General features: G+C 41.3%; 2 protein-coding genes across 12 annotated transcripts in view; one reads left to right on the top strand and one right to left on the bottom strand.

Annotated features, from left to right (window-relative positions):
• The window catches only part of KIAA0825 (KIAA0825 ortholog), a 192,562-nt gene extending 183,451 nt beyond the window's left edge, over positions 1–9,111 (bottom strand). For 2 of the 6 annotated variants that reach the window (XR_013394645.1, XM_028747983.2), the window contains exon 1: positions 8,600–8,634. The gene's annotated coding sequence lies outside the window, so the exon portion shown is untranslated. Of the gene's footprint in view, positions 1–8,277; positions 8,570–8,599; positions 8,706–8,875 lie in introns of those variants that run through there. The other 4 variants (XM_028747987.2, XM_028747985.2, XM_028747986.2 and 1 more) reach the window with 4 other exon arrangements.
• Positions 8,748–22,106, top strand: part of SLF1 (SMC5/6 complex localization factor 1) — a 32,452-nt gene continuing 19,093 nt past the window's right edge. Inside the window, exons 1-8 of one of the 6 annotated variants that reach the window (XR_003708784.2) lie at positions 8,748–8,848; positions 10,072–10,185; positions 10,628–10,703; positions 14,619–14,862; positions 17,046–17,208; positions 18,394–18,525; positions 19,192–19,245; positions 21,374–21,526. Coding sequence is in view for 5 of the 6 variants with exons in the window: in XM_028747995.2 (XP_028603828.2) it covers positions 10,072–10,185; positions 10,628–10,703; positions 14,619–14,862; positions 17,046–17,208; positions 18,394–18,525; positions 19,192–19,245; positions 21,374–21,526 (936 nt within the window). In the remaining variant the exon portion in view is untranslated. Of the gene's footprint in view, positions 8,910–9,247; positions 9,359–10,071; positions 10,186–10,627; positions 10,704–14,618; positions 14,863–17,045; positions 17,209–18,393; positions 18,526–19,191; positions 19,246–21,373; positions 21,527–22,106 lie in introns of those variants that run through there. The other 5 variants (XM_028747999.2, XM_028747995.2, XM_028747997.2 and 2 more) reach the window with 5 other exon arrangements.

Here is a 22,106-nt window from a genome sequence, read left to right as displayed (position 1 = left end):
AGAGTTTCTAGATTTTTAGTTTGAGGCTCAGAATAAGCTATTGAAGAAGCTATTTATGTGTTTTAGATGTGCCATTCAGTTATTTTTCCTTTAAGAATTTAGCAAAAGAAATGTGAAAGCCTAAGTGAAAATGACATTAAGGTTGTGACACCAATAACAAAAGCCAAGATATATAAAGTTAAGCTGACAGTCAACCTTAAATCATGCTATTGTGCTTATTCTTTTTAAAAAACAACAATATGAGTTAATGACAAGATGTCAGACTTTGAATTGCCTGAAGTTTGTCATTTGGTGTCTGTGTCACAACCTTAATGTTATTTAAATGTAGTTTTTAGTATCTATTATTTAAAAGGTCTATTTTAAGACAGCAAAAAGCTTTGATAGAGGAAACCTCAAAGTACACCGCGTTACTGGTATGCCATTTCATTAGAAGTAGTGCATAAAACATACATTGTTGACAAATCTAATTCATTAAAGGTGAGATAGATGCACTTTAAAATGACTGGCTGGCATCATTATCTACGGTTCCCTTATAAATTATTACTCTTTTCCTTTTGACTGAACTTGTCACTATTTACCTTTCAGAGTATGAATCTTGTGCATCAGACTTGTTTAGAGAAGTTGGAAGTCAAATAAGCTACTTTCTTTAAGCAGAAGCAAACATTTTAAACAATTTCCAAAGAAGTGGCCATATTTGTCTGTTGCTGCAAAATCAACAAAGCATCTTGTGGCATCTTAAATACTATGCTTGAGCACTATAGTCCACTTCAACAGATGCTTGAAGTACTATGCTGGATTTGTCTACTCTGGATAAATTACCATATTACAGGACCTAATAATGTCATCCACATTCATTTATCTGATCATCTTCCAATGTGATATATGTGATTTGCCAACAAACTGGCCTCATGGATCAAATTGGAACGCCTGGCAGGCCAATATTGATTCCCCACCACTGCTTTGGATAACATGACAATCAGGTGGTGAGGCCCTTCTGGTTGTACTGCAACCTCTGTAAGTACAATAAACAGCCACTAGAGCAAGGACCTTTTTCTGTGATTGGCTTAAACCACAGAGTCTAGGACTTGCTGATCGAAAGGTTGGCGGTTCGAATCCCTGTGACAGGGTGAGCTCCCGTTGTTCGGTCCCAGCTCCTGCCCACCTAGCAGTTCAAAAGCACCTCAAAGTGCAAGTAGATAAATAGGAACCACTGTCCAGCGGGAAGGTAAACGGTGTTTCCGTGTGCTGCGCTGGTGCTGGCTCGCCAGCTGCGGCTTAGTCACGCTGGCCACGTGACCCGGAAGCTGTCTTCGGACAAGCGCCAGCTCCTGGCCTCTTGAGCGAGATGAGCGCGCAACCCCAGAGTCGGTCACGACTGGAATTGTTGGTCAGGGGTACCTTTACCTTTACCTTAATAGCAATCAAAACTCTTGAGGAATTAAATTCAGTAGTTTCACTTTGCGGTCTCTGTTTTGAAGTTCAAGTATGGCCACTTTAAGGTCAGTTAATGAGATTTTTGTCCATTGGTCCTTTCATGTAGAGACTGGGTGGTTTGTACTATGTAGAATGTAAAAGGACATTCTCAAAACCATACCCACCTATCAATCACCTGACATCACTCCAATGGGTTTGCATTGAAGCCCCTGCCAAACCCATGCCTCCCGCTTCATTTTAGTAGTGACTTGCTGCCTGTGAGGTGCTTTGCAGTCTCAGCTTTGGAGCTTCCAAGTGCCAGATCATTGTGATTTCAAGTAATTGACAGTGGGAGCGGACCCCACATGTCAAATTTGGCCAACAAGACCAATCTGGTCTGTGAAGCCATAAACTTCCTCATCCCTGCTGTAGGGTAACAGGAAGAAAGGCATTACTTTGGCTATCCTAGTCCCAAGTTGTTATAGGTCAATGCAAAAACTTTACCGGCAACTGGTACAACTCCTGTAAGAGCAGTACAATGTTACATGCAAGGCTGCCCCTACTGGCTACATTTTACAATAGATACAGCTTCGAAACCAACCTTAAGGGTAGTCCCAAATAGAGCATATTACAGTTCCCCAGTCTTGAGGTTACCAATGTATGGGTCACAGTGATGAAGTTATCTTTGCCCAGGAACAGGTGTAGTTGGCATACCAGCTGGATTGGGTAGAAGGAACTCCTCACTACAAAGGTTACTTGAGTCTCCAATATCAGTGATCAACGTAAGAGCACCCCATAACTATGGTCAGTATTACTATACTAGGAACACCTGCATGGTCTAGTAGTTACAGTGTCTGACCAGGACTGGGCAGACCCAGCAAACCCCACTCAGCCATGAAGCCTACTGGGTAACCTGGGGCCAAGTACAGTGGTACCTCGGGTTACAGACACTTCAGGTTACAGACGCTTCAGGATACAGACTCCGCTAACCCAGAAACAGTACCTCAGGTTAAGAACTTTGCTTCAGGATGAGAACAGAAATCGCATGGCGGCGGCGCGGTGACAGCGGGAGGCCCCATTAGCTAAAGTGGTACCCCAGGTTAAGAACAGTTTCAGGTTAAGAACGGACCTCCAGAACGAATTAAGTTCTTAACCCGAGGTACCACTGTACTAGCTCTCTGCCTAACCTATAAGAAAGGATTCTGAGAATAAAATGAGGAGAACTGTTACACAACCTTTTGGTAACTCAGGATGTAAAATAGTGAATACATCAATTACTTGTCCTCCGCAATATGGTTCTTATAATTTGCCATACTGAGTATTCCCAGCTACACAGCTGAGCCTCATCAAATATAACTACAGCAAACAAAACTCAAACAACAAATGAACTGGCATAGCTCAGTCTTCCTAGGCATAGAGCCAGACCAGATGAAAAGAGATAGAAAAGATGGATCAATGCTGTGTAACTTAACCTCATTCATCACATACCCTAGCAGGGTACCAGGTAGCCATCCAACTGATCTCCTGTACCAAATAACAAAGTAGAATCACAGACCATTCACATATATTTTTCATGCAGGGTAAAAACACTTGAGAAGGCAAAATTTCCATGAGAAAATTGAGCAAAAATAAAAAGGTTTAGTTATTTGTTTAAAATATATAGCTTGCTTTTCATTACTAAAAAGGCATTCCAGAGCAGGTTGCAACATTAAGAAGCCCCACTTCTCCTGTACTTATCTTCCCTTCAAATGGCTGTTTTGCATTTAAAAAGCTGAAAAAAGAAGAGAGAGAATGTGAAAAAGCATATAACATGTAGTTCTGCCTTTACACTGTCTGAAGTAGAGAAGGAACTATAGAAGGCCACTAATAAGACTGCAATCATATTCAAACTGGAATAAGCCCTATTGAACTTAAAGGGACTTAGGGACCAATCATATCTCCCATCTGGTAGTGGCTGGGTGGAACAGAGCTCATGATGGAAGGTGAACAGTTTCATTCCAGGTTTTGGTGGCACAACAGAGAAGCCCTGATTGAGCCCACTGTCAGTAGGTGAACCAGCTTAGGATCCACTGGCTCCTTGGACAGCTCAGTTCCACTTCTTCCTCATCTCATAAACACCCTGATAGCATTTTTGGCACACACAAAGGAAACCTTTATAGTGGCACAAATCCCCTGCTGGTGGAGCACAATGGATCCAGGCAGAGCCACCAAATTCTCTCCAACACAGGGGTTTGGATGGCTCTGTTATTTTAAATTGACATGTATGTGCATGTGCCATGCAAGTGAGGAGCAAGCACATACTTCTATGAGCATATTCTATGCGGACCACATACCCCAATACTTTGAGCATACTTGTTCTAAGTAAAACAATCCAGAATTCCTCCTATTACACTAACTGAAACAGTATCTTCATAGACTGTAAGCCATAGACGAGGGCCTATAATTTTCTATTATTATACAGTGCCTAGTGTGATCCTATTGGAAGGTCTGACTGGTGTTGGACTGAATGAACTGAAACAAAGCTGTAAATAAGACTGATACTTATTTTGGGTCATAATACCTGGAGCAATTTTAAGGATACAAAGACTAAATACTATTATTAGCAACCTTATTGTAAGTATCCAATTAACTGATTAGCAATAGGAAATTTTATAAGAACAGTACACTATTGCAGCAAAGCCACAATTCATATGGTGGGATTGGACAAGTTACTATCATTTAATATTAATAGCCTCTCTTGCAGGGATACTGTGGGGCTGAAGAGGATAAATATTAGAAAGCACTTAACACAGAAAGCTCACTGTATTAATGTATCAACAGGGATGCTACAAAATCATATATAAGAACATTGTAAAGCTATTTTAGTTAATTACTTTTCAACGAAAGGGATTAGAACAGTAAGTAGGTCAAAAGAGAGTACAAGATTACAAGTATAAAGCATTGCCTTGTGATAAGGAGTAAGGTATTAGAGTAACATTCTCAAGCGGTCAGGAATTTAGGACATATTTTCTTTTTCACCTAAGTACTAAAGAAGACTAATTTTCAATAATATGCTGACATTATAGTTCATGCAACATTTTAATAAAAAAAGGAAAAAATAGTTTTGCTTATGATGATCTGCTCTCTTACTTCATGCTATATGGTGCTTAATTGTGTTCTAGTAGGTAGCAATCTAGTAGGTAGTAGGTTGGGACGCGGGTGGCGCTGTGAGTAAAACCTCAGCGCCTAGGGTTTGCCGATCGTATGGTCGGCGGTTCGAATCCCCGCGGCGGGGTGCGCTCCCGTTGTTCGGTCCCAGCGCCTGCCAACCTAGCAGTTCAAAAGCACTCCCGGGTGCAAGTAGATAAATAGGGACCGCTTACTGGCGGGAAGGTAAACGGCGTTTCCGTGTGCGGCTCTGGCTCGCCAGATGCAGCTTGTCACGCTGGCCACGTGACCCGGAAGTGTCTCCGGACAGCGGTGGCCCCCGGCCTCTTGAGTGAGATGGGCGCACAACCCTAGAGTCTGTCAAGACTGGCCCGTACGGGCAGGGGTACCTTTACCTAGGTAGCAAAAGTTCCTAGCCCAAAAGGTATACCCACAAGATATCTTAAGTTTTATCTTGGATTTATATCACTTAAGTACAGAAGGAGAAGTAGAGATAAGGGATTGCTGAGGGACAATGCGGAGTGGGGGATGTTCTATGAGGTATAGAAAGAAAAAAAGGAAAGGTTCTATAGAGAGATGTATGATGTTGGGAAAGACAAAAGGAGTGGGGATTTGAAATATATAGCTATAGTACTATAAAGAGAAAAGAGAACACTTTAGGAAAAAAGCCTGGCAGGCTACGTTATGGGATGCTGCAGAACACTATGTCCTCCAATGCTATTTAATATCTACATGAAGTCGCTGGCAGTGGTCATTGGGAGTTTTGGGGCCAGGTGCCATCAGTATACTGATAACACTTGACTCTATTTCTCCATAACATCACAATCAGGAGGCGCTGTGCAGTCCCAGGGCCATTGCTTGCATGCAGTGGTGAGAAGGATGAGGTAAAACATGCTGAGCTTGAATCCTGGGCAAGATGGAGACAATGTAGGTAACTAGTTCCCTTGTCCAAGAAACTGGTCAACTGCCCATCCTGGATGGTGTTGCACTCCTTGAAGAAACACGTTTGCAGTTTAGGGTGTTTCTGGATGCAGCTCTATTACTGGAGGCTCAGGTAGCCTCAGTGGCTAGAATTGCCTTTTACTAGCTGCAATTGGTTTGACAGCTATGGCCACTGCTATACCAGGAAAGCCTGGCCACAGTATTTCATGCATTAGTTACTTCAAGACTGGATTACTGCAATGCACTCTTATGTGGGGCTTCCCTTGTGCTTGATCCAGAGGCTGCAGTTAGTGCAGAATGCTGCAGCACGATAGCTGACAAAAGTGAGGCCTTGGCAGCATATAACACCTGTGCTCAGAGATCTGCGCTGGTTGCTGATTTGCTACCTGGCCGAGTTCAGGGTGTTACTATTATTATTTAAAGCCCTTAACAACTTGGGATCAGTTAACCTACTCAGCTGCTTCGATCATCAGAACAGATACTGTTACAGGTGCTACTTAATATCTGTTCTACATCTGCAAGAACTTGATCTTTTATTGTGGCATCACCAAAACTTTAGAGCTCCCTGCCTAGTGATATCAAGCAGGCACCCTATATATTCCTTTTGATGCCTGCTAAAATCATTTTTATTTAGACAAGCCTACTAGTTGTTTAGTAAGTTGATGCAAGTTTTAATCTGTTTCCAGTCTATTATTTCAACTTTTTGAAAGTTTAAAATTATACTGTAGTTATTTTTTCTTATTGATGATTTTATTGTTTTATCCTTCTTATAAACTGCTTTGAGTGTTGTTGCTTACAATCAAGTGGTTTATAAATTTTATGAAATAATAATAAAGAAAAAAACCTGTGTTTTAAGCTAAAATGACTTTTTTGCCATGTAGAACGTATTGTTTACACACCATCGCAATCTCCAAGCAGTGAGAGACCACAAAAACTCCAAGGGTTCATGCGCTCACCCAAGTTCAGTTTCCTTGGAATGATGGTTAGAAGAGACCGTGGAGTCTTTAGGATACAGTATATTGTTTTATTTACAGCTATGTAAAGTGTGAGCATAGGATGGAAAGACTTGCAACAGCAACATTCACATAGATCTTGCTTTCCCCTTAGGTTTCTAGGGGAGCCCCAAAGTCCAGCATAAAGGAAGGCATGCCTCTCCATCTTAAAGTTTCCTGCTCACTCACACAGCAACTCTGACTATTGTTCTTCTACCTACTTGGACGATAAGAGGGGTGGGAAAAGGTCCACCCATCTATTTCTGTGGCAGAGAGCAACTTCTTTGGATATGCTAAATCATGGTACTTAAGTAGCCAGTCAAAGTTACATTGAAAAACAAACTGGTTTGGCAAGCATCCTCATACATTCTACCCTCACAGATACAGGAAAAGGACACAGGGTATCATCCAGACTGACCCCGCCCAAAACCTCATAACAGTATACACTGGTCTACTACAGTTACTCATGAGGTCTTATTTTATTCAGAAGAATTCCACTCCATCTTTAGTCCATATTTAAGTGCTCACACATGTACATGCACATAGAACAAGTGCTTCAGTGGGGGAGCAGAACACAAAAGTGGCAGAGAGGGCAACACTGTAAAAGTTTTTCAGATTGAAAGTATTTGCTATGTAGAACTATCCATTTTCCCCAAACTGAAGTACAGTGGTACCTTGGGTTAAGTACTTAATTCGTTCCGGAGGTCCGTACTTAACCTGAAACTGTTCTTAACCTGAAGCACCACTTTAGCTAATGGGGCCTCCTGCTGCTGCTGCGCTGCCGGAGTACAATTTCTGTTCTCATCCTGAAGCAAAGTTCTTAACCTGAAACACTATTTCTGGGTTAGCGGAGTCTGTAACCTGAAGCGTATGTAACCTGAAGCGTATGTAACCCGAGGTACCACTGTATCTCTTGCTGCACATCACATCATGCATTTAGTTCAACGGAACTTGGCAGTGCAACCCTGTGCTTCTCTACTCAGAAGTAAATCCCACTGAATAAAATGGGTCTTGCTCCGAAGGACATAAGCCTTCTACCTGAGTTAATATTGAAGAACAATGTGGGGAAGAGGAGGAAAGTAGTACAGTGGCACCTTGGGTTACAAACACCTCAGGTTACAGACTCCGCTAACCTGGAAGTAGTACCTCTGGTTAAGAACTTTGCCACAGGATGAGAACAGAAGTTGTGCCACTGTGGCAGCGGGAGGCCCCATTATCTAAAGTGGTACCTCAGGTTAAGAACGGTTTCAGTTTAAGAACGGACCTCTGGAACAATTTAGGTTTGTAACCAGAGGTACCACTGTAAACCAAAGCTCAGGAACTTCTAAACAAGATACAAAACTGGGACCATGGGCATAGCCAGGATTTATGTTGGGGGTGGCAGGACCCCCCCCACCTGCCATCCTCTTCTGTCTAGCAGATTCGGAATGAATTGTTTCAACAAGCTGTTTTAAATTACTTTCTTTTGACCAAGTGCTCAGAAAAACCTGTCAAACTTTCTACAATTTCTTTTAGTTAAGTATTTTTATTTCCTTGATGGGGGGGAGGGGGGACTGCCATGGGCATAGCCAGGATTTATTTTTAGAGCGGGGAAAGCGTTATTTGGGGTGGGGGCAGTTAGTTAAGTAGTTTTATTTATTTACTTGATTTTGGGGGAGCAGCTGCCCCTGCCCCCTCCTGGCTACGGCTATAGCAGCCGCCCCCCTGCTCCCCCTATGTGTGGGACTACATTAGTTTGGATGAAAACCTAACCAAGGAGCAGTAGTAGCAAAAAAAGAGAGACCTGTGGCACGTTGACTAGGAGATGCACAGAATATGCCCTACTAAGTTCCAGGGGGGCAGCCAACTCCATCCTCAGCTACGAAAGCAGTCCTGAGGCATCTTTTTAAGGCCAAACCCATTCGCTAGAAAGCTCATATAATAATAAACAACAACACATCTGTCAGTGAGTCTCTCCGTCTCCTTCGTCTCCCTTCGGCGTTTGAGGAGAACCATGGACGGAAGGCGAGGGTGGCAGCAGCGGGCAGGTGGGCGCTTCAGAGGCCGAAAGGAGGGCCGAGCCCCTTTCCCGCCCCGCTGCCCTGACAGACTCCGACGTCACTTACCAGGTAGGCCGGGCCCCGCTCCCTCTTTCGGCGCCTGGTAGCCCCGGAGACCAAACGAGCGTCAGTAACCGCGGCTCGGAATGGCCGGGCTCCGACATCCGGAGGAGGAGCCACCAAGACGGAGGAGGAGGCCCAGGCTCTTTTCCCGCGCGCGAAAGAGAGTGAGCGCCTACGCGGGAAGGAAGGCGGGAGAAACGCTCCAAGTACTGAGAGGCCGCGCCGTGCGACGCTGAGGGGAAATCGCCTGAGGTAAACGGCGCGCGGGGCTGTACATACAGGCAGATGGAGTTCTTCGAGCCGGTTGGCAACGGTGCGCTCTCTTCAGCTCAGCAGCATAGCCCTCGAGGCTCTCGTAGGACGCGCTCTTCTTTTGAAACTGCATCTATCTGTGGGGGGTGGGGAGCGTCTTCTTCAGAAACTCCCTGAGAGCCCACCCCTCTTCCCCCACTTTCCGTACTTCTGGCTTGCGATTTCTTTCCCCCCTTTTTTTCCCCGCGCTCCGAACGCAGCGGCGGGTCTCGTTACGCGAGTAGCGTAGCGGGCGTAGTCTCCGTAGGAATCTCTGCGCGGGTTCCAGAACTACTGTATTGCGAAGTCGCTTGACTTAGTGATGTTCCGGCGGGTGCGTTCTCTTTTTGTAGCTTCTCTTTCCTGCGGACTTGTCTCTCCAGAATCTCAGCCTTTTTCCCCTAGGCGTTGTTTATCCAGAAGCAAAATCCCGCTGAATACACTGGGAATGGCTGTAGTAAATGTGCATTGGTTGGCAGTTCCATAGTTTCTCAAACTTGGGGCACAGATATTTAACTTTGCTCGCTCTACAGAGAACGGTGAAATCCTAGAAAGGTTATTGGTTTTGCATAGCATGACTAATTCAAATAACTCAAGTAGAATACTCGAATAAAAGTGTGTGAATCTTGAAGTCTCAAACCTACCTTTCTGCACGCCCCCCCTTTTCTGAAAATATTTATGACAAACAATTCCCAAATATCCCCTGCTAAGAAACATTCCATTTACATATACAGTGGTACCTCTGGTTACATACGCTTCAGGTTACAGGCTCCACTAACCCAGAAATAGTACCTCAGGTTAAGAACTTTGCTTCAGGATGAGAACAGAAATCGTGCAGCCGCAGCAGGAGGCCCTATTAGCTAAAGTGATGCTTCAGGTTAAGAATGGACCTCTGGAACGAATTAAGTTCTTAACCCGAGGTACCACTGTACATTGTAAATGATACAGTTAGGCATTAAGCTGTGTGTCCTGGAAGACCTTCTCTTTGATATTTTAATGTAGGTTGTAAACTCCTTTGAGATTTTTTCCCTTAAAAATATAAAGTGTTACAGAAATGAATAGTAATAATAAGCAGATTTGTATAGTAATTTGGAGTTGATGATTTAAGTGCATCTACTCTGCATCTTAACAGATTGTGCCAGAATATATGTTGTACATCTTTTTTCTTTTCTTTTTTTTAACAGATGGAAAGTGACATCCAAAAACGGAGGATCCAGCTAACTGGATTTAAGAAGCAAGAAAAGAAGGCCCTAATCAAATTGCTTCAGACACTAAAATGTGTTTTTTTTAACACTACGGTAAATTATGATAATTTATAAGCCTAAATATTTTGTGGATTTTTATCACCTAGAATACAGTGGACGCTCAGGTTGTGAACGTGATCCGTGCGGGAGGCACGTTCGCAACCCGCAGTGCCGCGTCTGCGCATGCACAGGTTGTGATTCGGCATTATTGCGCAAAGCGCAATTTAGTGTTTCTGCACATGCACGAGTGCCGAAACCCAGACGTAACCCGTTCTGGTACTTCTGGGTTCGGCGTGGTGCGCAACCCGAAAATGCACAACCTGAAGCGTCTGTAACCAGAGGTATGACTGTACTTTACAATATATGGTATTCATAGTGGTAAAACTGAGTGCATGCTACACTCTGGTAAAAGAGCAAATTCTACTTCTTACCTTATTATTTTTGAAAATGTGTATGCAATTTTTAGTTTATGGTTGTGTGTTCTTTTTGTTGTTAGGAATACAGAGATTGCACTCACCTTATAGCAAAGAGGCCTTGCAAGAGTGAAAAGTTCTTAGCAGCATGTGCAGCAGGTATGTATAGTGTGCTGTTCCTTTGCAGACGGTTTGGAAACTTCAGTTGGTGCAGAATTTGGCAGCCAAGTTGCTCAATAGGGCAAGATAATTTGAGCATATTACACTGATCCTGGCCTGACTGCACGGGTTGCCAATTAGTTTCCGAGCCCAATTCAAAGTACTGGTTTTTACCTATGAAGTCTCAAATGGCTCAGGACCGCAATACCGTAAGGACTATCACTTCCCATATGCGCTGACCCTGTGATCATAATCTGAAGCCCTTCTTTGTGTGCCTCATCCATTAAAGGTCTGGAGGATGGCAACACGAGAATGGGCCTTTTCTGTGGTGGCTCCCTGTTTGTGGAATGCTCTCCCTAGGGAGGCTTGCCTGGCACCTTCATTACATATCTTTAGGTGACAAGTAAAAGCACTTCTCTATAACCAGGTCTTTGACTGATTAACATTCTTTGGCCTTTTAAGTGTGTTTATTATGCTACATTAGTGTTGGCCATTGTTGACTTTAATAACATTTTAAAATAATAGTGTGTTAAAATGGTTAGGGTATTTTTAATGGTTTTAAATTACATTTAATTGGTAACATCTTGATATATAGTCTATAGAGTGCTTTTGGAAGAATATTTTCTTGTAAACTGTATATAAGTTTGTTAAATAATAATACCTGTACTCAGATTAAACATTTTAAAATTGTAACCATTAACTACTGAAGATGCACTGAGTATAAACAATCAATTTATCAAATTAGTTACCTTAAAAACTTTAATGCATAAGATTTTTAAAAGGCCATTCTAATCTGTTACATGTTTTCTTGGCAGCCACATACATACTCTTGGGGTATGATTGTTGGGGGCTGTTGTTGCTGTTGGTTTTTTGTATCTGTGTTATAGATCTTGTTGCGATTTATGTAGAATTTTTTTCAGTTTGGTTGTGTATTTTTTATGTTTTATTTATGGTTTATGACTACTTTTGTTATGTTGTAGAGGTACTTAGCATTTTTTTATGTTGTAAGCTGCCTTGATCATGGTTTGAACTGTGGATCGGTGGCATACAAATAAAATTATGCATATGTGTGTACATAACTAGAGTTGGTTGTGTTTTATATCTTCTGTGACCTTAAAAATCCTGCAGATACTAATTCTTAGTGAGCACTTTGGGTACTGTACCTATTTAACAAGGTTTTCAGTTCATTTCTTCCATATCACCATAAATTTCCCAACAATAACTTCTCTTTAGCTTTCATAGTTGTGGTAATTCTCATTGATCGTTTAATACATTTTTTGCTAATGGCAAAGATTTTGGCGAATTTGAAAATACCTTGTAATTGTTGGCATCTGTCTTGAGAGATAATGGAGTATCTGCTGTAACTAGAAACTTGCGTTATCAGAACTGAAGTGACCTTTCCGGGGTGCGAGCCTTGGCAATGTGTATGGAGGTCCTGGGCTGTCCAAGAGCAGCCCCACTCAACCTCACTGATGTCCAAAGGAAAGCAGAGCAATACATTTGGCACCAGCTTAGCTGCAGGAATTATCGGAAGGAGGCATAGAAGACTCCACCTAACCATCTTAGGGACTCTACTCTGGATTTGTGTAGGGTTTACTCCTTAGCCTTTTTTCCTCCCACATATTTCCCGCATCTAAGAGGGCATCAGGCTGGGTTGGGCTATTCTAATTTGGGATGCATTTGGTGCTGTGGTCTAAACCACTGAGCCTTTTGGGCTTGCTGATCGGAAGGTCTGCAGTTTGAATCCACACAACGGGTGAGCTCCTGTTGTTCTGCCCCAGCTTCTGCCAACCTAACAGTTTGAAAGCATACCAGTGCAAGTAGATAAATAGGTGGCGGGAAGGTACACGGCATTTCCGTGCGCTCTGGCTTCCATCACAGTGTTCCATTGCGCCAGAAGCAGTTTAGTCATGCTGGCCACATGACCCGGAAAGCTTTCTGTGGACAAATGCCGGCTCCCTCGGCCTGAAAAGTCCATTTGCCTTTTACTGGACTTAACCGTCCAGGGGTCCTTTACCTTTTTTCTTTTTTTTTGCTTTTCTAGATCCCAACGGGATTTTAATTAAAACATCTAACGTGATAAAAATGGAAGGTATAAATAAGTTTAAAATCATGATTTTTCACAAAAAATAGCAACTCGTGCTTTCAGAGACCTGTGGATACACAAACACCTCCTTTCAGCCTCTTCTTCATGTGGGTGTGAACCCAGAGCTCTTATTTGAACTGTGGCATCTCAAGCTCCATGAAATGACTGCACCTTTTTCCTTGCTGGCCCTAATGCCTGAATTCGCCCTTCAGCATGTCTCCATTCAACCATGTCTCTTATTTCCCTTAAGCCGTTCCTCAATACTAACCTTTTCTGGAAAGCTTATGGATAAGCACCTAATCCCTATGGTAAATAAACCAAAGTACCCGTGCCTCTATTTCCCCATTTCTTCCCCTGCTTTACTGTGTCAATTTTAGACTGTAAACTCCTTGAGGTAGGGACCTATTATAACTGTTCTTTATAAAGTGCCATGCACACTGGACTATAAAGGTCAATTATAATTTATAAATTTTTCTTGTGTCAGCATCAATAATACAGAAAACGCTTCTGTCCTAGAATGTTAACTCCCTACAAACTTGTTACAAATGCACACTAGTGGAAGCTACTCAAAGGAAACTTGTGACTGAATTTTTTTCCGTACAAAATCTGAGTGTTTCAGGTAGCATGCCTTTGTGATGGGGAACCTTTTCACCAAGAAATATGAATACAGGGTAATGGTTCCTAAACAAAGAGGCTGAGAGTACCTTTCCCCTCCCCCTCCCTTTCCATCAGATGACTGCTGGCATGCAAAGCTAGCACCTATAGAAGTACCATCTGGTAAAACGTTGCCTTGCAATGGCACAATCTGCTCGGCTGGGCTGTAAAATTGATTAGGATCACAGTTTTAGCTGCTTCACTATGAAATATGCTGTAGTTCGTTTTTATGTAAAGCGTATGGTGCTGCTGTTACTGATTTGAACCCTGAAAGAATGGGAAAATAAGGTTTGGGCAAAGGAGGAAAGGGGACAATACCATCAAAATCACATTTAAGCTAGCATGTTGAGTACATGATCTGCTAATAGAAGAGAAATCAATTTTGGAGGTGGAAGCTGCTGGTATAAAAGAATTCTCTCTAAAATTTAGTGTTTGACTGAGATTATAGTGGCCTCCAGAATTAGGGTAGGCATGGCTATAGTTAAACTTTACACAGTATGTTAGCTGGTGGATGTGTGATATTTATGGTTCACATTTTGAAGATGAAAAGTTTCAGAAGTATGAGTGTCTATCAGCTATATTTTTCTTTTAGAGCATATGCTGACAGAACATAGAATAATATACCTGAAATATGCTAATGCAGAATAAAAGAGGGGGTTTCTTAAAGAAAGAATCCACGTGTAGGAATGGGCAGGCATTTATTCTCTTGCTTGCAGTCCTTTGCAAAAAATCTGTTGATTATTCAAAGCATTTCCCCACCCCCACCCCAAAAAGAATGCTTAGTGTTTTGAAAGCGTGATTAAAGCTGCAATACTATACATATACACTTGGAAGTAAATATATTATATTTTTGAGAATATATTATGCATAGAAACTAGTGTATAAGCATGAAATGTTAATAAGTACAAAGTTTCACAAAATGAATGGACACATTTTTTTAAAAAGCTAAAGAATTCTTACCCAAAAAATTAGGATCACTGTTTTTAATGAAAATGTGCCAAAACATTTTAACGTTATAGAAAAGGTCAGCTACTGTAGTAAGAAATTACATTAAGATCCCCTTTTCCCCCGCCCTAACAGAGATTGTTACTGATTTTTATATTTGATCTTCATTTGATTGCCATTTGTCTGCAGAAAAAAATTCTTTTGTGGATGACAGTTCATTTGCTTTCCAGGAAAGTGGATACTAACCAAGGACTACATAATTAATAGTGCCGAAAGTGGCAGATGGCTTGATGAAACAACTTACGAATGGGGATATAAAATCGAAAAAGTCTCCCATTATTCACCTCAAATGCAATCTGCACCTAAAAGATGGCGCGAAAAGCTGATACGCTCTGGTGCTGCAGGGGCCTTTCACAGATGGAAAGTTGTCCTCCTTGTTATGAATGGTGATAAACTAGAGGATTCTTTGAGAAGGTAGGATAAGACTTCTTAAAACCAAATAAATTAATATGTTAATTCACTTTGATTTAGATGAAAATAGTTTTGTGAGTGTTTTCCTCCCTATCACTTACTCTGGTCCACAGCAATTCTGCTACAGGGTTGCTTCAACTATAAAGTTTTATTTATAAAGAGATAATATTGGTGTAGGAGAAACTGTTTGCTATGAATTGTGAAGTGCATTTTGGATGTTTGGGGGTTTTCCCCCTGTGAGTTAGAAGGGATACCCAGCCGCACAGAGAATTAAATAACAATACCACAACCGATTGCGTAGAAGAATCTGCACAAGGGTTACTTCCATGTGGACAAAAGGTCCTTTTCTTCAGTCTACAACTTTGTCTTGCAAAGATCTTGAATATGTTTTTAGTAATTGGAACAAACATAATACTGAATTCCAAAACCAAACCAGTGTGATTCATTGGAAAGTATTGGACTTGGTCCACAGAGACCTGGGTTCAAATCTCTATTAGAAGCTCAGTTGGAGACCTAGGACAAATGATCTCAGGATTGTAAGGATAAAGTGAGGTTATTGCATGTACAGTGGTACCTCAGGTTAAGTACTTAATTCATTCCGGAGGTCCGTACTTAACCTGAAACTGTTCTTAACCTGAAGCACCACTTTAACTAATGGGGCCTCCTGCTGCCACCACGCCGCTGGAGCACAATTTCTGTTCTCATCCTGAAGCAAAGTTCTTAACCTGAAGCACTATTTCTGGGTTAGCGGAGTCTGTAACCTGAAGCGTATGTAACCTGAAGTGTATGTAACCCGAGGTACCACTGTATGCTGGCCTGTGCACCTTCAATATACATTCTTCAGAATTTATTTTTAATTTACTATTTTCACTGCTAAACTCAGCGGTTATTTTACTACTTTTCTTTTGCTTCTCTGTCTTTCTGCCCATAGCTCTCCCCATCATGGTTGATTGTGGGGGCTTAACAGGAGGAGATGGTACTCGTATTACTGTGTTACAAATCCACCTGTACTGTAGTACCTGAAATGTTCTTTTCTTGATGAAATTAAAATTAGTTTCCTTTCCCAGTAAACTGTACAATTCAAATCACTCATTGTCATACAGCCTTAGGCCCTTACAAGCCTCAAGTATTTGATAAGAGGCATACAAGAAAACTCCAGCAGAATTGGCAGCCCCTTTCCCACATGTATTTGTGTTGTGCTGATTTTCCAACATAAACTCTTTGGGGGGAGTTCATGTGGTGCTTTCACACCCTCATTTAGCTACAGTGAAGGAAAGGAAGCAGCAGCCTCATTGTGCTGCCCAACAAACTATAGGTAGAAAAAGGAAGTAGTGGGATGCACTATTGCAGTTTGCATCATATGGTTGCAGAATGGGGCCAGGTGTTCGTACTGACTGGAGTGAAGATGGCCTAGGTTACACACAGGAGCCAATAATCTGGCATTAGAGATTTGGGGCTTATCCAAACAGGTGCCCTGCACAGGTCCATGCTTCAAAGTTCTGTGCCCAAGCAAGAAAAAGCAGTTCAGGTTTTCCATGGATTGACGTTGGCTCCGATTCAACTTTAAAGAGCAGGTTTTCGCAGCGGCAAAAAAAGGAGAACATTAAAGCGTTGACCGTGCCCGTAAAGTGTAGATAAATCCTAACTGAATTAATTTTTTTGTGAAAGGATCTTCTTATGTCCACTGTGCTTCCTAGGCCATATTTGCATTTCCTTTTGTGAGTATGTTAGGTTTGGTGTTTCTATCAAGTTGCTCCCATCTGAAGAACCATGAACTTACTTGGAGAGAAGAAAAAAATGGGAAATGAATATTGTCTATTATGGTCATTCCCATTTCTGCCCGTTTTTCACATGGGACTTTTTCACACAGTTGGCTCTTCGCATGTAAATCCGGTAGTAATTTCTGTTCATCAGTTAAAAAACTGTTGTTTAAAAACAACAACCACCGAATCAAGCATTTTGACTATATGAAATCTGTTCAGTTTTAAACTAATGCATTGACAAAGCAAATATGCGTGTTTCTGATAGGAATTTTTTAAACTGCATTTTTAGGTATGTGTTCCCTCACCCCCACCACAGAATTAAAGAGTAGATTTATGTTGTTGTTTTTTTGTATGTTGTGTAGGTTTTAAAATAAGAGTTACATTTTATATTTTCATCAAGTTTATATTGTTTCATTCCTACAGAGTTCTAGAAGCAGGAAAAGCCACAGTCTATGCAGCATTAAGTGCACCAAAGGACATTACTCATGTGTTAACTAATAACCCAGCATTAGATCAAGAAAGAGAGAAGCATCTTATTGGTGTGCCATACTGTCCCGTTGGCTATTTAGAAATTTATCTCTTAGAGGCAAGTGCACTTAATATAATGAGAATCATAATCGAAATACATTATTTTAAATGTAACTGTTGATTTGTGGCAAATTTAAGAGTCCAATTTAAGCCAAATTATCATTGGATTAATATTTCAACTCTGATTTTTATTTCAAAGCATTTAAATTCTCATGAATACTTCAGAGTGAAAATTATCAGACTGCTATCGTATCCATCATCTTCCTTAGATTGCATACAAGACAGTGAAGTATAGCAGCATTAAGGAAATGTTGGACCATGATTTGCTTTTGTGTGTTTGAGGCTACCAAATCCTGGCAAGGTTGGAATTGGAGACCTTGTGACAATGTTTGCCAGGACTTCAGACCATATCTCTGGATCAGTACACTATGTATGTTGATCACCTAACTGAATGCCCACATCTAACAGGGTTGCAAGCATGTTTTTTTCAGCACTGGATTTGGAGTTGCCCTTGGTAGTTGAACATGATTGGTGCATTTAGTCTATGTCTGCAATTCCATTAACATAAAGTCTTGAGCAGAATGCACCTTCCTATCCAACTCAGGATCCAGATGGGAATGGAAATCATTCACTTCCTTGGGCCTTGTCTTATGGTTGTTAACAGCATATTACTGAAAGCCTTGTGTGTGCCTTCCTGAAGATTGGGGCCCATATATTGAATGCTTTAACAAGCTCTCTAATTATATTTTCACATATTCACAGCTGTTTCAATAATAGAGCTCTCCTCTCTAAGCCAGGGGAGGCTAACTAATGGCCCTTCAGATGTTGTTGGACTCCAGGTCTCATCATCCTCCACCAATAGGACCAATGGCAAGGAATGATGGTAGTTGCAGTTCAGCAACATTTGGAGGGCCACAGTTTGGCCACCACTAGGAAAAGTCCAAATTGCTTGAGTTGGATCCAGACTACCTGCAGGAGGAACCCCTGAAAATGAGCCCCTAAAAAGCTGCTTCAGAAAAATCAGGAGATTCCCTGGAACAGGGTGATAGAGGGCACTGGGCACTTTCTTCCAGTGGGGAGGCTTCTTCTAGATCTCAATTCCTATAACAAATGGAAGAAGTCATTCCATTCACAAAAAGACCAGGCTAGATCCAACCCATAGTGTTTTAGCTCTAATTGTCTGTGTTGCTGTATGGCCTCTCTATATTTGAATAGACAATAATATGCTGCATTTATCACCCAGAAGGAAATTAAAAGCGATACTGAAAAATACCAGGAGAACCATCTTAAACCCGAAGAGTCAAGACAGGTGATGACTGGCAGGCATCTTGCTGAAATGAAAAATGAACTTATAAAGCATATATATTCTGAACAGGTAAAAAATAGTCTTATGTACATTTATTACTTCTATAGCATAGGTCAACTGAAGAAAAAAGTCTCCACATAAATAAATGTGGAAGAACCTGGTTCACCAGATTACGAGATTACTGCTCTTAACCACTGCACCACACTGGCTCTCTCTGTGTTTGGCTCTTTGCTGTGGGACACAGGCAGCTGTTTGTGTATACATCTGGCAAATTTTACTTGATTACTTTTTTGTGTTTTACCCGTAACTCTCTACCCATAGCTTGGTAATGATCTTGGAAAGGACATTGTCTGAATAGTGAATCTCATAAGAACTGCAAAATGCTGCTAATACCGAACCTCAGTTGATATATTGTGTGACTAAAACAAGGACCCTCCCAACTTATTCCGTGTATCCAATGGCATTTCTTTACCCCATGTGCTTACTCAGCAGCAGTTCCCTATAAGGCCTGCCACTACCTCTTACGATGTTCACAAAATGCCTCAGTAACTATCCCCTATGAACCTATGACTGTAAACCTCAGTCGTCACCCCGGAACTTCGTGAAACTAGCTTCCAAGTAAACAGCTTTAGGATCAAACAATTTCCTTTGTATTGTTACCATGCACTATGACTGACAAATTTTGAGTAAGCGTACATTCTTATTTTAAATCAATAATTTGCTTTTAATTTACAGGCTATGCTAAGAAAATATACTCAAATAGACCAAATGACTGAGTGCAGAAACGTGGTAAGATATGGATACTGGGCTGGGAGGAGAGAGAGAAAGAGAAAGAAAAAGATGATGCTGGAATAGTTTTAGTTTCTTGCCAGTGATCGGGTTTCAACAAATGCTACCTTTACCTTCAAATATTATGCTAAGTAAGGAGAGAGGAAAGGTTACGAATGGTGGTGACTTCATAGTGTGTCTATCACAGCTCAACGTACACATATATAGCACATTCATGCATGTTTTCTTTATTCTACTTCAAATGCTGCAGCTTTCAAGGGCAATAGAAAAAAACACCTAAAAAGCACTGGCATGCATGCAGAACAAGCAGTCTTTCTATTGCAGCTATTGATACTCCCACATATGTATGAGTATTCAAACCTGAAGGAGGTTATGGCTATGGACTCTCCGCCCCTTTTCCCATGTCTTGCTTACAAATATTGACTGGGTGCACTCCAGGTTCCCATCTGGGGAATCTGTTCTTTTTAGAATTGCAACCCCTTGTGTTCAAATGACAAGCTTTGCTGCCAATGTAGAATGCGAATCCACCCTTAATTAAATGTGTCTGTGTGTGCTGGATAGTGTCTGCAATCCAGAGAATTAGCTGAGCTCACACTAAAAGATCCTACGCCCACAGAAATTGCCACATACAAATGTTTTACATAGCAACCCTTTGGATCATTTCAGAGTCCTCAGCATGGGGCAATTAGGTAGGCTTAAATATCTGCACAGCATATCTATCTTTTATAGCTTTTGAAATTCACAAAGGGATATCCCAGTGCTTAATGTATAATTTATGGTAATTCAGCACTTGCTGCTCTTCTTGCTTACGATGGGAGTTATGCAATTTATAAATCTGGAACGCAGCTAGTTGTGATTTGGGATAGCTCTGTGAGCTAGAGTAATGATGTGAGGTATATGCCAGATTTATAATTTTGTTTTATGAAAGCCCCCAGTGAGTCATGCACTGATCCTCCCAACAACTTACTCCTTGGAGATTGCAATCCTGAAACCCACCTGTACATCACCCTTTAAGAAAATTAAGTTTAATAATAGATGTTCTGCAATACAACATAATTAAACGAATAACTAAAAAAAAGTACTTTCATTTTTATTTCTTTCTATCCTGTGTTAAACAGCAAATATGGTGGATGCGAAGAAGGAAAGTATTTAGAGGAATACCTGGGATAGACCTGGGGTATGAAATTGGTAAAGGATTGTTGCTATTCCCAGTGGGTTAATCCAGTAGGCCAGGGGTGGAAAACCTCCAGCTCACAGGCCTAATAGGCCTGGCAGGGGTCCCAGTTTGGCCCATCAGACCATTTTCCCCAAACCATCCTCATCATATGTGATGTCAGGTGTGGGGAAGGTAGAGATGCAGGAACCTTAAAAGTGCCCTCCTTGATTATGCTTTGGAGGAACTTAGTAGTGCAGTTGACCCCTGCCCAAAACAGAGCATGTCGAACTCTAGTGGGCTTATCTGTGCCTATCAATGGTAATAAGCAATAACCTCAAGCCCACTGGATTGGCTGTGCAGCTGATTCCTGTTAAAAGCAAGCTTGGAGTTACCATCTCTCAGCTTGTCCCACTACAAGGCAAAAAATTGTCACCAGGCATGTTGGGTGATTGACAGGGGGCAAGGCCCCATCAACTGTCAAAGTGGCTTAGTGGAGTTGGGGGATGCAAGCAGGCAGTCTGTTTTTGCATTTTATTTTTTGTTACAAAATTTGCTGTTCTTTTCCATATATTTTTTTTAAGTAAAGACTTTGTGTTAGGGTTTCAACTTGGATTTATCAATTTTTAAAGAATTGATTGACCAAAGAAGAGTCCCAATTAATCAAGCAACAGACTGTTTAAAAGCAATCATTTTTAATACATCTATACTTATAAAAACTATGGATAACTGTTTTCTCTTTCTCTGCCACACTGGAGGAAATGTGACTTCTAAAACTATACCTAGTTTGGCACTTTTGTGCATTCTCTAAAAATAAAGGCTTTCTTTGTGCTTTAGAATTCCCTCAAGTCATATGCAAATACAGTTTAATCGATTAACCAACAAACTTATGAGTTTCTTTAAACGGTCCTAACTTATGTTTATGTGTATCTGATCAGTGCTTAATCTTGTAATTCTTAGTCTTTCATTCCCTAGGTAAAAAATACTCGCTGTTCTGGAGGATCCAACAATATACTTGAACTAGTAGATGACCACTTATTTCCTATAGCAATCTCAGAATTTTTATCTGGAAAAGATCTGATTCCTCCTGCTAAACTTGTTCACTCTCTTCTAGAGCACATACTTCAGGTGAGAATGGCAGCTTATGAGAACTGGTACATTGCAGTGGCTAAGAAGGAGTGGCCGGGTCACTGGTTTCTCTTGCCTTACCTTAGCCAACTGTTTGTGCCTTCAGCACCTCATCTTCAAAATTAGCTTAATACTGTACTGACCTCCCTTACAAGGCTGTTGTAAGGATTTTACTCATACCCCTATGTAGGTACTAAATACTATTGTCAGATATGAAGTATGATGTCAATGTAAAAGAGGTTGATAAGTTGTTTTTCCTTTTTCAGTTGCTTTTATTTTTAACCTTATTTTCCCATTTGTTTTCCCCCTAGTTTGATGCTATGGATTTTAGTATTTACCACACTAAAATCCCAGTTAATGTGTTTAGCACACAATGCACACTGATTTTGCTACATGAATCTTTCCTGTAGTATCAAAATGCTGGCCAGTTTGGCAGGCTGTGTTGGGGAGGCACTTTCCATTGCAGTGAATAAGGAACTTGCAGGAGCAGGAGGCAATTGCATCCCTTTTCTTGTGAATTCTGACATCCATGCCATGGCACTGAAGGGCAAATGGAGGTGCCATGACCTTTCAAGCCACT

The sequence above is a fragment of the Podarcis muralis genome, chromosome 11, assembly GCF_964188315.1.
Source record: "Podarcis muralis chromosome 11, rPodMur119.hap1.1, whole genome shotgun sequence".
Taxonomy (NCBI): domain Eukaryota; kingdom Metazoa; phylum Chordata; class Lepidosauria; order Squamata; family Lacertidae; genus Podarcis; species Podarcis muralis.
Note: the sequence above shows the minus strand (reverse complement) of the source record. Positions and strands in the feature narration are given on the sequence as shown.